This window comes from Equus caballus, chromosome 15 (genome assembly GCF_041296265.1).
Source record: "Equus caballus isolate H_3958 breed thoroughbred chromosome 15, TB-T2T, whole genome shotgun sequence".
NCBI lineage: Eukaryota > Metazoa > Chordata > Mammalia > Perissodactyla > Equidae > Equus > Equus caballus.
Genome location: NC_091698.1, coordinates 30736549 through 30751045, shown reverse-complemented (window position 1 = coordinate 30751045; position 14497 = coordinate 30736549). Strand labels below are relative to the sequence as shown.

The window sequence follows — 14497 nt, the reverse complement described above, 5'->3', positions numbered from 1 at the left end:
CAACTTGATCAAAAAATGGGCTGAGGATATGAACAAATACTTTTCCAAAGATATACAGATGGCCAACAGGCACATGAAAAGATGTTCAACATCACTAATCATCAGGGAAATGCAAATCAAAATTACAATGAGACATCACCTACCACATGTTAGAATGGCTATAATTACCAAGACAAAAAATAACAAATGTTGGAGAGGATGTGGAGAAAAGGGAACCCTCAGACATTGCTAGTGGGAATGCAAACTGGTGTAGCCACTATGGAAAACAGTATGGAGAGTTCTCAAAAAATTAAAAATAGAAATACCATACAACCCAGCTATCCCACTATTGCGTACTTATCCAAAGAACTTGAAATCAACAATTCAAAGAGTCTTATGCACTCCTATGTTCACTGCAGCATTATTCACAAAAGCCAAGATGTGGAAGCAAACCAAGTGCCCATCAACTGACTAATGATAAAGAAGCTGTGGTATATATATACAATGGAATACTACTCAGCCATAAAAAAGACCAAATCGTCCCATTTGCAACATGGATGGGGCTTGAGGATATTATGTTAAGCAAAATAAGCCAGACAGAGAAAGACAAACATAGTGTTAATTTCACTCATACATGGTAGATAAACAAACACATGGACAAAGAGAACACATTAGTGGTTACCAGTGGGGAAGAAGATTGAGGGGTGAGCATAAGGGGTAAATTATGAGGCACTTATATATGGTGACTGACAAATAGTAATGTACAACTGAAATTTCCTAATATCATAAACTATTATGACCTCAATAAAAAAAGGAGTAATTATTAACCTGAAATTAGCAAATTGAACTATACTAAAAATAGCTTGAAATAATAGAAGGTAATTTAAAGTTATCAAAATTTTAAGTGAAAAGGATGGTATATTTTTTTATTTCAGAATTTTTGTGTTTCTTTTTTTTCCTCCCTTTTTTTTTGGTATTGTTTGATATCTGTTCAGTGTTTGAAAGTATTCCTTTAATTTTTGTTATTTTACCTATAACACATTGGTGGATTATTTCCTCCAATACACTTGGTTGATAAGTACTAAAGTTCAAGTCTAAATTATTATGTTTTCTATAGAACTGTTAAACAACATCACATCATCAGGAGTAAAGATGCCAAAAACCATAGTTCAGGAACTAATTAACAGGAAAGCCACTGAGTGACCCCCTTAAATATTCAAATAGTGACAGAATTTAGGGACTTCAGTGTCTTCCTCCAAACAGGCCATCCTTTCCACACTTACGTGCTTTTATATTCTCTGTATCTCTTTGGCCAACTAGTTAACTCCTATCTGTCCTTCAAGATTTACTGCAAACGGCCTCCATGTTCAACACTAAGAGAATGATTTATTATAGTACATAGCAATCAATTAAAATGTTATTTTGGAAGATTTTATAGTAACATAACAAAATGTTTACCTGTCACATTAAGTGAAAATGTAAAATATAAAATCAATTAAACACTATTTCTCCAATATTAAGAAAAAAATCACAGAAAAGAAAGACTTGAAGGAAATACACCAAAATGTTAACAGCAGTTAGTCTACTTAGTTTAATTTTAGGTCGCTTCTTTTTCTTTTTATATCTTTGAATTTTCTGCTTTTCTTGAAGTATACAGCTTCTACCGTGAAAAAAAAAAACAATTATTTTGAAGACCATATTCAAAGACTCTTGAAATTTTTTCTGTCTTCCTCAATCACAAAGCAGATATTCATCGAATATTTTTGAGAGACACGCTGAATGCTATCTGGGATGTTTACAAAGTGGAAAAGGCTTCCCATAGTTCTGAGGTCTCTCCTACTTCACTTTATACTGCTTTGCCCTAAGCATCCCAAAAGCTCTGTTCTCTTCACACATTCCCTTAAGCACTCTCTCTCAAAGCTTCGGTTCTCACGGACTTTTCAAAAATTACCCCCAAGAATACATTTTGAATGGAAACTCTCCTTGTATTTCCAGTTCATTCAGTAGAATTCCCTCTGGGAATTTCATTTTGCCTCAAACTCACCATATCTAAATTAAAATACGTTATCACTTTTTCTACAAATACTACCTACTTTCTGACATTTATCTATTAATAATAACAGCACCATACTCCTTAGCTAAAAATGTGAGAGTCATCTTTGATTCCTTCCTTTCACTCCTCTCTGTTTCATCAATTTCTGCTATGGAATTTCTTAGATTTATCTATTTCTCACCATTCTTCCTACCATAAACTTGGGTCAGCCTCTCATCCTGCAAAATAACAAACAAATTCCAATACAATCTGTCTAAAACAAAGATTATATAGTAGAAATAACAACATTATATGTTAGCACATGCATGAGAATAATATCTGGAAGACTACATACCAACTGTTATTTCTGGGGAGTGAGATTACAAGGGCCTTCTCTTTTTATCTATTTCTGTCAAAATTGAATTTTTAAATAATTAACTTCATGTTACCTCAGTAATCATGAACAAATAGTACACAAATGTACTTCCATGGCCAATTTGAACAAACAAACAAAACTGTCTCCTGGACTGTCTCCCTCACATCCCTCAAAACATCCAGTCCACCCGGCACCCTGACGCTTCTGCTGGTTAACCACCCTAAAATGACACTTATCATGTAAACATGCCTTATATCATCTAAAATGTTTTCTTCAGATCAGCACATCAATATTAAGCAACTCTGGGGGCCAGCCCTGTGGCTGGAATGGTTAAGTTCGCACACTCCACTTTGGCAGCCCAGGGTTTCACTGGTTTGGATGCTGGGTGCAAACCTAGCACTGCTTATCAAGCCATGCTGAGGTGGCGTCCCATATAGCAGAGCCAGAAGGACCTACAACCAGAATATACAACTACGTACTCGGGGGGGCTTTTGGGAGAAGACAAAAAGAAGACTAGCAACAGATGTTAGCTCAGGTAGCCAATCCAAAAAAAAAAAAAATATTAAGCAACTCTGTGTTACTTTCAAGACCTCCCCAAAATTGGCTTACCTCACCGTTAGTTCTGCCTCCTTTACAATGAGAACACGTCTAAATCTAGCTAATCTCAGTGAGGTCTCTTTCATACATGAAACACTCCTGCAGCCTCTGTTCATGATATTTCCCACCACTGGAAGTATTTTCTCCTTTCCTCATCCTATTCTTTTACATCAACTCTAATCCTATTATTCTCCCCCTTTTATCATTATATTTTACATATATTATCTGAACTGTACAATTAGCACATTGCAAAATGGCTAACTTTATACTACACGTTAGCATTTTATTACATACTATTTTATTTGATAATTATTTATCGTTATGACTGACCATCAACCACTGACCATTTATTGTTATGTTTTATGGTTATGGTTATAATCTCACCAAATAAAATCAAAGCTCTTCATAGACAGGATTATATATTTTTCCTCTTCTTTAATCTAAGTATTTATCATAACATTAGCCAATAAATTCTTATGTATTATCTGATCAGTTCAGGCTAGTTGAAGAGTTTACAGACAAATAAATTAACAAACGTTAGAGAGACAGTTTAATAAAGTTAACCTGAGGGCAAAGGGGTGTGAGGACTAGTTGCAGCATCTCAGGAGGAAGGCATTGATCTCAGCCTTCCTACCTGAGCTTGTATAACCTTCTAGCCTAGAATGGACGGAAGAAAAAACTCCTCTAGGAGCAGCCAATAGGAAAGAGCCCTAGGTTGAAAGCAAAAACAAAGTACACTGAACTGGTACAACATCCTGTTATATTTCTAACTGTAGTTAAAAATTTTCAGCAAAATGGATGCTAGAATGTACCCTCTTCATTAACAGTTGTTTTACTTACTTTCTAATGCAAGAATTGGTTTTTCATGCAAAATCAAAGAAATATGGTGTATACTTTGAACCAAAGCTAAAATTTGTGGGTTCAGTAGAAATGAATCTTCTCATACTCCCAGTGGGGAATTTGTGCTTCTTGGCCCCAAAACTCTGAAGTTCTGTTGGACTGCAGGTCCTGGAGTGAGGGGCAGAGGGGGAGTAGAGATTCTCAATTCAAAGGACACAGTAAATGTCCTTTTTCCTTTTATGCTTTTCACATAGAGAAGTTTACTGATTCCTTACTGTTCTCAGGCCCTGAATCATAGTTAAGAAGATTTCTCCACTCTCAGGTAAAAGAGTACTTCACTCATGCTTTACTCTAATACTTGTATAAGTTTCATTTTTTTACATTTAAATCTTTGACCTATCTGGAATTTATCCAATGTAAGAAATGAATCCTCTGTTATGTCCATAGCACTACCCAATTCCCTCAACTACGCTTATTAAAAAGTTCACCTTTTCACACTGGTTTGAGATGCTCCTATATCACATACCAATTTCCACATGCATTCACTCTATTTCTGAGTTTTCTTTTCTGCTCCATTGGTCTATTTTTCCATGCACCAATATCACACTGCTTTAATAACAGAGGCTTTACTCTACTGTAATATTTTAGGGTCACTCCATATATCCTTTCTTTTCAGGTTTTCCAATCTATTCTTGGACGGTGGTATTAAAGATAAGTCCACAGATTCTTTATTACTCCTTCCTGCAAGAAGAGATTATTTCCTCTCCTCTTGAGTGTGGGCTAGACTTAGTAACTTGTTTCTACCAAATAGAATATGTCAGAAGTGATGGTACTATCACTTCTGAGATTAGTTATACAAAAGACTGTAGCTTTCATCTTGGGTGCTTTCTCTTCCTTCCTCTTACTCTTGGTTCACATGCTTTGGAGGAAGCCAGCTGACATCATGAGGACACCGAGGCAGCCTGTAGAGAGGTCCACATAGTGAGGAACTGTGGCCTGCCAAGAGCCACATGAGTGAACCTGCAAGAGGATCCTGCCTCAGTCGAGCCTTGAGATGACTGCAACCTCATGAAAAATGCTAAGCCAGAATCACCTAGTTAAGCTGCACCCAGATTCCTGAACCACAGAAACTGAGAGAGAAATTTTTGTTGTTTTAAGCTTCTAAGTTTGGGGTAATACGTTATGAAGCAATAGTTAACTAATACGGATTTTGGTGTCTGGAAATGCTGTGCTGCCATAACAAGTATCTAACAGGTAGCAGTGGTTTTGGAACCAGGCAGTGAATGGAAACTGGAAGAACTTTAAAGAGAGCATTAGCAAAAGCTTAAATTGCCTTGCATGATGGTTAGCAAAATTCTGGACTCTGAGGCAACTTAAAGGAAAGTAAGAGATATCTTATCAAAACTGGAAGAGGGGAGATCCTTCTTATACAGTCGCAGAAAATTTAGCAACACTGTTACATTCAGTAACATTGAAAGTGTAAAATGTATCTACTGAACTATGTGATCTAGTTATGATTTTCAAGCACAATGTTCAAAGTATACATCTGTGAGAGAAGATAAGATAAATTAAAGGAAGCGCTGTTGAAAAAAAGCCAGTACTTGATGGTTTTGAAAGTTCTTAGCCTCAACACATCTAATTTTACTTTTATTTTTCCCTTTGTTTCTTGATTCGTTTGGCCAATGATTTATATATGTTGTTGATCTTTTTTAATAACCACTGTTTTTTTCATTCTAATTTAAGTTCTGCTTAGAACTGTAAGTCCTTCCTTTTTATTTCTTTTGTTTTGCTTTGCTATTTTTGTACCTTTTAATACTATAATTTTTCTTCTGATAATTGCTTTAGCTATATTCCATAGATATTTTATAATTATTTTCATGAAATTCTGCAGTTATAATCTGTTTCCCCTGTGTTCCACAGGCTCTTTGTAGCAAGTACTTGAATTATAAAACAGAAAGGCATTTTTGGTTTTTGACTGTTATTAACGTCTAGTTTTATTGCATTGTGGTTTCAGATTTCTCTTTGTTCTATTTCTACTCTATCGAATTAACTGGAATTTTCTTTGTAGGCTAAGATATGGTCAGTTTTATGAATATTCCAAGTATACTTGAGAGGAGGATGTGTTCTCAGGATTCAGAATTTACTATATATTTATAATATCTCTTTAATATCCTGACCACCTTTACATCCACTTCATCAATCTCTTTGGGTTAAAAGACTGTGTATCTCCTGTTATTAGTGTACTCCTGTTTATTTCTTCTCGCAGCTCTTATAGTTCTTGCTTTATGAAAATTGCTGTTTTAGGGGATAAAAAATATTAATAACTCATATCGTCACTGTGAATTATAACTTCAACATTATAAAATACCCTTCGCTTCTTTCAATGCCTCTTTGACTCAAATTTGACTTTTTCAGATATCAACATTATGACTCCTGCCTTCTCTTTCTTTGTGTTTGGCTGGTATAGCTTCACCCATTTTTTAAATCTTTCTCTGGTACATAGCTGAGAGTCGGATTTTGCATTGTTGGGGGGTATACCTTTTGGTATTTAGAAAGGTTTGTATTTTTGTTTCAACTATTTCTTTCATACTGCCTTTTTCTTAACCTTAGTCCCTGTGCTTTCTTTGCATACTATTTGTCTACTAATAGGATCAATATTGAAATTAGGCAATAACCTCTTCTACTTTCTCTCATTCATTCCTAGGATAATAAGTTGAAGTAATATCCTTTTATTCTATAGTTACAGTTAATAACTATAAGACAATCAGTAAGCTTATCCTGCTTACCTTATACTCTTCTTTTCCTGACATTTTTTAATAGTTGTAATGTTGAGATACATAATACACTGCTCCTCTTATGTCCATCATTTAGCCTTAGTTTTACAAGTAAATATTTTCGTTTATGTAGGTCACACTCACTCTCTCACCTAGTCATTTTGATTATCTGAATTTGTTCTCTAGTAGATTCTATAGGAAGGCTCATAATAACAATATTTCCTCAATTCTATTATATACAGTTTTTCTGAGGACTTTATATTTGAAGGTCAGTATTTAGCTGGATATAAAATCCTTGGCTCACACCTTATTCAAATATGTTATTCCATTATCTTCTGGCATAAAATGTTGGTATCAAAATTTTTTATATCTGATTTTCTTTTCTTAATAAGGGACTTGGTCTTTATGCCTAGATGACCAAAGGATTTTCCCCCCAAATATTATTTATGCTGTTTGATCATAGCTTATATTGTTTTCTTAATTTTTTTTATCATTTTGAAATATTAGGTTAAGTTTTTCATATGTTTTGTGGGTATTCTTTCTTCTCTGAAAGAATATTATTCTCTTTTTTTATAATAATAACTTACATAAAATGTAATCATGCCCTATCTTGTTGCTCGTGTATAAAAGGGGGCAGGGGCCAGGACAGCTTTCCTAGCTTTATTTCTCTAGGGTTACTTCTGCTGTTGTTAGCATGAAGTATTAAAAAATACGGTTACATATCTTCTGAGATATCCCACCCCTGGGCTCTTCCCCCATTTTATCTGATCATTTCTTTCCTTGGCCCTAGTATGATTGTCCTCTCAATTTAGATCCTACTCCCAGGAGTTATCTCCTCAGTGTAGGACTTTGAGAAAAGAGATCTGGGTGGATTGCATTAGGAGTTCAACAGGCCCAAACATTCCAACACCATCCAGTTTTACACACATGTGAATTGGAATAGTAAAGCCCCCTCCCAATTTCTGTTGTTGTTCTCATTTTGTTTCACAGACTTTTCTATGTTGAGTGGGGACTCTTCCAGTTGAGAAGCATACCTGTTGGCAATTTATTTTCTGGAAGTTCCTTTACCTTCCCTCTGCTTCATTATGCGCAGTTGCTGATCCTACACTGGTTTTTTTGCTATCTGTGGTTTCACCTTATCCATTTGTATTTTTGACATTTGTGGGGATAACTTATTACTTCATCTTTTTGCAGATGTTGCCAATGAGTTTTTAGTTTCGCTATGCGAATTACTCTGTTTTTATGGGGGATATTCAGGGAGTTTCAAAAACTACCCCACCACTGTTGCCAGCTTTTCCCTGAGTTCTCAGTCAGCATGTTTCCCTTCTTCCCCACGCCAAACCACATTATTCTCTATCCAGCATCCTAACGTTTTCTTAATAGCACTTGTTTTTCATTTGTGTATTGCCTCTCTCCTTCCCATTTCAATGTAATCTCTGTAGGAGCAGAGACTATTTCACTCATTAGTATAACCCCTAGCAATTAGCACAGAGACTTCCACAGCAAGCACATCATAATACATATAAATGAGTAAATAAATGAATGGATAGACAATGACAATACTGCCAATCCATATCTGTAGAGAATGAAACTTTCTTTCCTTAAGTTTGTAGCATCCTTGCATACAATCTTCCATCAATTACAAACATTTATTTTAATTTGCATTAAGTTACCTTATTTTTTAAATCTTTAAGATAATTCATATAATCTTTATTAATCACATAAATAAAAACATCTAATCCATATGTTTTATAAGAAAATAGGCAATGATTTATACTAATTTTCATTATTTTATATTTCATAAAAATTTACCAAAAGAATAAAAAGTAGATTCTAACTAACCTTATGTTTCTCACGTTTTCTCCTTTTGGATTTTTTCTTCTCTCTTTCTTTCTTGTGTTTCTTCCTTGATTTTCTGTAGGCTTTCTCATTTTTCTGCTTTTCATCCTCTTTTGCTTCCTGTTCTTGTGTTTCTTCAAATGCTGCATCATCTATTTCACCATCTTCTAATTCACCATCTTCTCTGTAGAAGACAATGAAAATTTTAATTTTCAAATGTCAATTCTAAAATGAATCTTATAGAAACATTTCCAAAAGAAAAAAAGCACATGCCAAGAATTTAAGTTATATTCATTTAGATCAGGGGTTGACAAACTTTTTCTGTAAAGGCCCGGATAGTAAATATTTTACATTTAATGACGACATATGATTTCTGTTGCAAATTATTCTTTTTTCAACAATCCTTCAAAATGTAAAAACTATCTCAGCAGCCAAAGTCTGCCAACATCTGATTTAGATTAAGATCACTGACTCTCACCAAATAAATGAACAAATGTATGAATGCAGTGCCATCCCAAAGTACTGCAATAGTCACCATCTACTACACTACCTTTAAAAAAAGTTAAACTGACACACTTTAGGAAACAAACATTCTAACTATAGGAAGGAATTTTTAACTTAATGGCCCATAAACAGTTATAAATAGCTTTAAAATAAAAGCACTCTATATTAATTCTTATCATCAAAGTAAACTTCAGTAAGAAAAGAAATTTCAATATGTAGACAAGTAATAAAACCTGAGCTACAAAAGCAGGATAGTAAATTCCTCAACTTGAATCTGTGAAAAATATTTATAGTAAAACCATAAACTAATTCCACTTTCTAAACTAGTATCTTTGCTATTATGGAGGCTGAATCCTAGAAACAAACCTTTATATTGATTTGACATTTTTATACTTATAGAAGCCAAAATGCTTAATAGTATTTTTAAATGAAAATTCACCAACTGATCTACAAGAGAAGATAAATACATAAAATAATTTTAATATTTAATCAAGCTTCCATAAAGTTTGAAAAAATGCAAACTACTTACAAATAGCACAAGGTGGTGCAGAAAGACAAATGTCTTTGTATGATTGGAAGCAAATGAGAAACACTCAAACTATGGTGTGTGCATTTTTAAGATACTTTAAAACTACTAGGAATGTGTGATTTCCAAAATTCAAAACAGATAGTGTCACTCCTGCTAAAAATCTTCAGTGATGATATGACGTCTCAAATTTGCTTCAAAACAATCCACTGCCAAAGTAAGTAGTAGTCTCAACAAGACTGGTCATCAGTTTGTATTGCTCAAACTGTGGGATGTGTATATGAGGATTCATTCTACTATTCTCTTTATATGTGTTTGAAGTTTTCCATAACAAAAAAATGGTATCAATGATTCCCTTCTACCTGATGATGATGTCAGAACTCTTTGATATTGCCAAGAGGTCCTTTGTAATTGAGTCCCTGCTTACCCAGCTACTTTCAATTTCTCAAATCTCCAAGCCTAAAACGCTGCCTTAAAAACTCATTGCCTTGCTCCTCTAAACACCCACTCTCTCACCTCCTTCACTCGGCTAAACTGAATTTGATCTTTAGGACCCAGTTTAGATGTCACTTCCTCCAAGAGGCCTCCACTAACTATCCAGATTTAGGTGAGATCGTCCATCCTGAGCACTTCCCTGATAATTCTCATTTCTTTATCACTGCACTCTATATTATTTTCAAATAACTTCTTTATTGGTTGGTGAAAGCAGCATATATGGCTGTCTTTCACAGTTGTATCTCTAACCTCTAGCATGGTGCCCTGCTGTTAACTATGATTGAATGTATAATATCGATACCCGTTGATGTGAACAGACACATGAATACCACCCTAAACTGGCTATAAAGTCAATGTTATTTTCCCCTGGTTTCTATTATAAAATCAATGTGGTATATATCCATTTAGGCCAACTTGAAAATTTCTTGTGGGGCAGGCTTGGCATTGACTATCTTAATAAAAAAGTTCTAAATTTTTATAATACTATAAAACCTCATGGCCCAAGAAAAATGAGTGCATAGATTCACCAAAAGAAAAGCATACGAATGTTGTTAGCAGCTTTAGTCATAATAGTAAAAAACTGTAAACAACGCAAATCTCCATTGATAGGTGAATTGACAATTCTGCTTTACAGATCTAATGGAATAACACAAAGCCAAAAAAAAAAAAAATTCTACTGCTCCACACAATTTGGATGAATCTTATGGGCATAATTACGAGCAAAAGAAGCCAGAGACAAGAGACTATTGTTTGATTCCATTTGTATGCACTTCAAGAACAGGCAAAACTAATCATAATACAAGTCAGAATAATGATCACCTCTTGGAGGGTTGTAACTGACAAAAAAGGGATACTAAGGAGACTTCTATTGTGTTGAAATACTCTGTATATTGATCTTCATAGTGATTACCATATATATATATATATATATGTAGAAATTCATCAAGTTGTACATTTAAGAATTGTGCACTTTACTGTCCATATACCATAATAAAATTTAAAATGCAAACAGCAACAACAAAACCTATGGGCATTCATCCTTTCTTTTACCACCTCTCCTCCAACTTGAGCTCCTTAAAGCATAAAAATTTTTTAGAGGGAGGAATGGAGAGTGATCATCAATGAGTATGGGCTACCATTTTGGATTGATGAAAATGTTCTAAAATTAAATAGTGGTAATGGTTGTGCAACTCTGTGACTATCATAAAACCAGTGAATTGTATCCTTTAAATGGGTGAATTTTATCTCAATAAGGCTGTTATTTAAAAGAATAATAAAATAAACTTTAAAATATTTTATTTCTAGATTTAAATATCTAAATGGAAACAACTGGAGAAAATCATAATATACTATGGTATAAATTAAAGACTGAAATTAGTCAATGCCCTCACTGTCCATGATACGCTCTTATTCTGAGGTAATTATTCACTAAATCCTTCTAAGTTGATATGCCTCAACAGAGGATTCTACTTTTCTCCATTCTGATATTGTTGGCTATTAAAGTAAACCTGAACCATTCAGTCTTACCTCCACAGGTAGTTTCTGCTTTTTCTTTACACTTGCCTAAAGGCTCCTGTTACAAGCTACAGATCAGAAACTGAGTCTTCTGGAAGAAACACAAAAGCCTCAATAAAAGACTATACAAGTATTCTCGATGGATGATATCACCAAGACCTTACTCATGAATACAAACTTCCCAGGATAAGCTGGTATGATCACCACGAAAAAGACATTTTTTGGAATGTACCAAGCGACTGTGTCAGGATGTCCAGGATCTCTTCATAGTCAAGCAGCAGACTTTATAGAAGTAGGCTGCTTATCCTAACACCAACAGAACACCACATTCCTAGACACTTGAAACTACTGCTTGTAATACTTTTATTTTCATGGTTTTGCTCAAATTCCCCTCATCATTTCTTCCTTACCATGGATGATAACGTAGGGGAACAGCTCTGTACTGGTGCCCTGGCAACCTTGCATGTCTCCACACAAGCCCACCGGCAAGGCTCAACCACAGGCTGATGTAAGCCTTGGCAAAATGCCCTGTGATCCTCCAGAATATGCAAACATAGGCAGTCTTGGGAGGTACCGCTACGAGGCTATTTCTCACCCACCACCCTACACTCTCCTAGTATGGCAACTGTTCCTTAGCAACAGAGTGCCCTACCGGTAACTCATGCTGCCTATGATCATCTGGCCTCTGATTTGAGTGTTATCCAGAGGGACAAGGGACACGAGGAGCTGACACCATGCTGATTTTGCATTTCCTGCCTAGCTGAATCTGTCAGCATGCTTGACAGAAAACTCATTTGGGTCTAGGCTTTGCCCATGCCTACTCTGATCTTTTTCCTCAACCTACACAGTTTAGGTATGGTCCTCTTGATTAAGCCCTGGCCTAACTCCCTACCTTACACCTCCCAACTAGATATTCCCCCTCAAGGAAAATTGTGTCTAGTAACACTCGGGCCATGAAAGAGCTACCTGACATGAGTTTTTGTGATTTTATATTTATCCTATAACTGGACCTTGAACACTTAGATCCTAGATAGCTTATTTTGTTTCAGATAAAGTTTCTCTTCACAAATTACCAGTGGTAAAATCTGAATATCCGTAGCCTTCAAAGCACTTTTATCCTTATCCTTTATCCAATACCTTCTCATACCCTCTGGAATGTATTAGGCTTGCAGAAACTCAGCTTATCCCTTTGACTATCTACGGCTACAACAGCTTTTACTTGGTTTGTCTTTATTCCTCAAGCCTATCTTAGAATTTGTAAAACCTCAACCCAAATACAAATTCCTTCAGGAATGGGACTTGGTACAAATACATGGGCAAAATTATACATTTTAATTAGCCTAACATCCTCCATAGTCCTATGACAATTGTTGCAAGTTTTGTTTAACTATGTAAGTTATCTGTACCCCAGATAACTTCTTACTCACTTTTCTTACAAGTAATTCTTCCTTTGTTTTTACAACTTTATGTGGCCCGACTAATCTTTACTTCCTGAACCAATAATATGTGTACTAATATTTGCCTCATCAAAACCTAACTTGCAGGGCCAGCCCAGTGGCGGAGTGGTTAAGTACACACGCTCCGCTTTGGTGGGCTGGGGTTTGTGGGTTCAGATCCTGGGCGCGGACCTATGCACCACTCAACAAGCTGTGCTGAGGCATCGTTCTCCACACAAAATAGAGGAAGACTGGCACAGATGTTAGCTCAGGGCCAATCTTCCTCAGGGGGGGAAAAATTAGCTTGCATATACAGATAACTATATGTAACAATGTAATAATTAGACAATTTTTGATATTTCCTTCCCATCTTCTTCAGGAGACCATCTTCTCTGGGAGTGTCTGAAGGGACATACATCTCCCTGGAGAGAAAACACATACTCCCTTTAATGCTAGAATCATTAGGGCTCTGGTTTCAACTATGGGGGTCATATAACTTGAAAAATCTATCAAAGATGTGTTATTAACATTGACTAAAGAGACAAATAAAGACAAATAATACTGTAAAGCTCTAGACGTACAGCAAGCTAAAGTCGTTGATCCAAGTGGTTGTGGATAACAGCACAGCCCTAGATTTCTTGCTGGCAAGCCAAGAAAAAAATATGAAATACTGCTAACACTTCCTGCTGCCCATGGAGTAATACCACAGGGAAAGCTGACCAACTTACATTCAAACCAAAAGAAAAGACAACTGGGCTATCAAAGGTGGTCTCAGAAAGAATCTTAAGATCTGATCTCCCAGTCAAAGTGAGGGAATCTTTGGTCATCACTCCACAGTGCCTTCTAATCTCTCCTTATGATGGTCTTGGCTAACCTCACTTGTCCCACAGTCTTCTAATGCCTGGTCTCTGGAGTTATATATGGTACTGCACAACTCTTATTTCATCAGATGGTACAAAAATTTATTTTGCAACAGAAGGAAAACAAAGTGACTCTGATATCCAGTCAGGCTAAATACCAAGGCCTTTAATCAGAACTCCCACAACAATCATAACCCACAGAGTAGGAGGGGCTATTAAAATAAAATGCTGCCAAGTTCCAAGCATATGCATACAAAGGGCTAACTGTATATCCCCAAGCCTAACAGATACTTCCATTTTCCACCTCAGACCTCTTTATAAAGCAATGCCTGTGCTTTTGTGACATAAGCAGAAAAAAATCAAAAGAAAAAATTTCCAGTTCCCAAATGACCCAATCAGAACGTAATACCTAGAATTCCTCCCAATGTGTAATAAACTTATTTTCCTCTTTATCCCTCCCTTTTTCAGGGTAGAGGGATAAACTGAACTTGTTTCATACCCAGCAAGGAGATTAAATTAGCTTTAAAAGAAAAGGGAAAAAATCCAAACTCTAGTGGAGTTTTATTATTCCTTGAAAGCTATTTACAGAGACTTTGGTTGAACAAACTGTAAAATACATACATAAATCACAGTTAAAATTCTAAAGATTAATATGAAGCTACGACTGAGATTAGTTTACACAGGGGTGTGCCAGAAACCCCTAATTTTCAAATGCGAGCTGCAA

The 14497-nt window shown here is 35.6% G+C and overlaps 1 protein-coding gene across 5 annotated transcripts in view; it reads right to left on the bottom strand.

The window, feature by feature from the left end:
- Positions 1 to 14497, bottom strand: part of ZC3H6 (zinc finger CCCH-type containing 6) — a 68369-nt gene that overhangs the window by 37853 nt on the left and 16019 nt on the right. For 4 of the 5 annotated variants that reach the window (XM_023618735.2, XM_070236162.1, XM_070236164.1 and 1 more), the window contains exon 2: positions 8441 to 8621. In XM_023618735.2, the coding sequence (XP_023474503.2) occupies positions 8441 to 8621 (181 nt within the window). Of the gene's footprint in view, positions 1 to 8440; positions 8622 to 11489; positions 11630 to 14497 lie in introns of those variants that run through there. The other variant, XM_070236163.1, reaches the window with a different exon arrangement.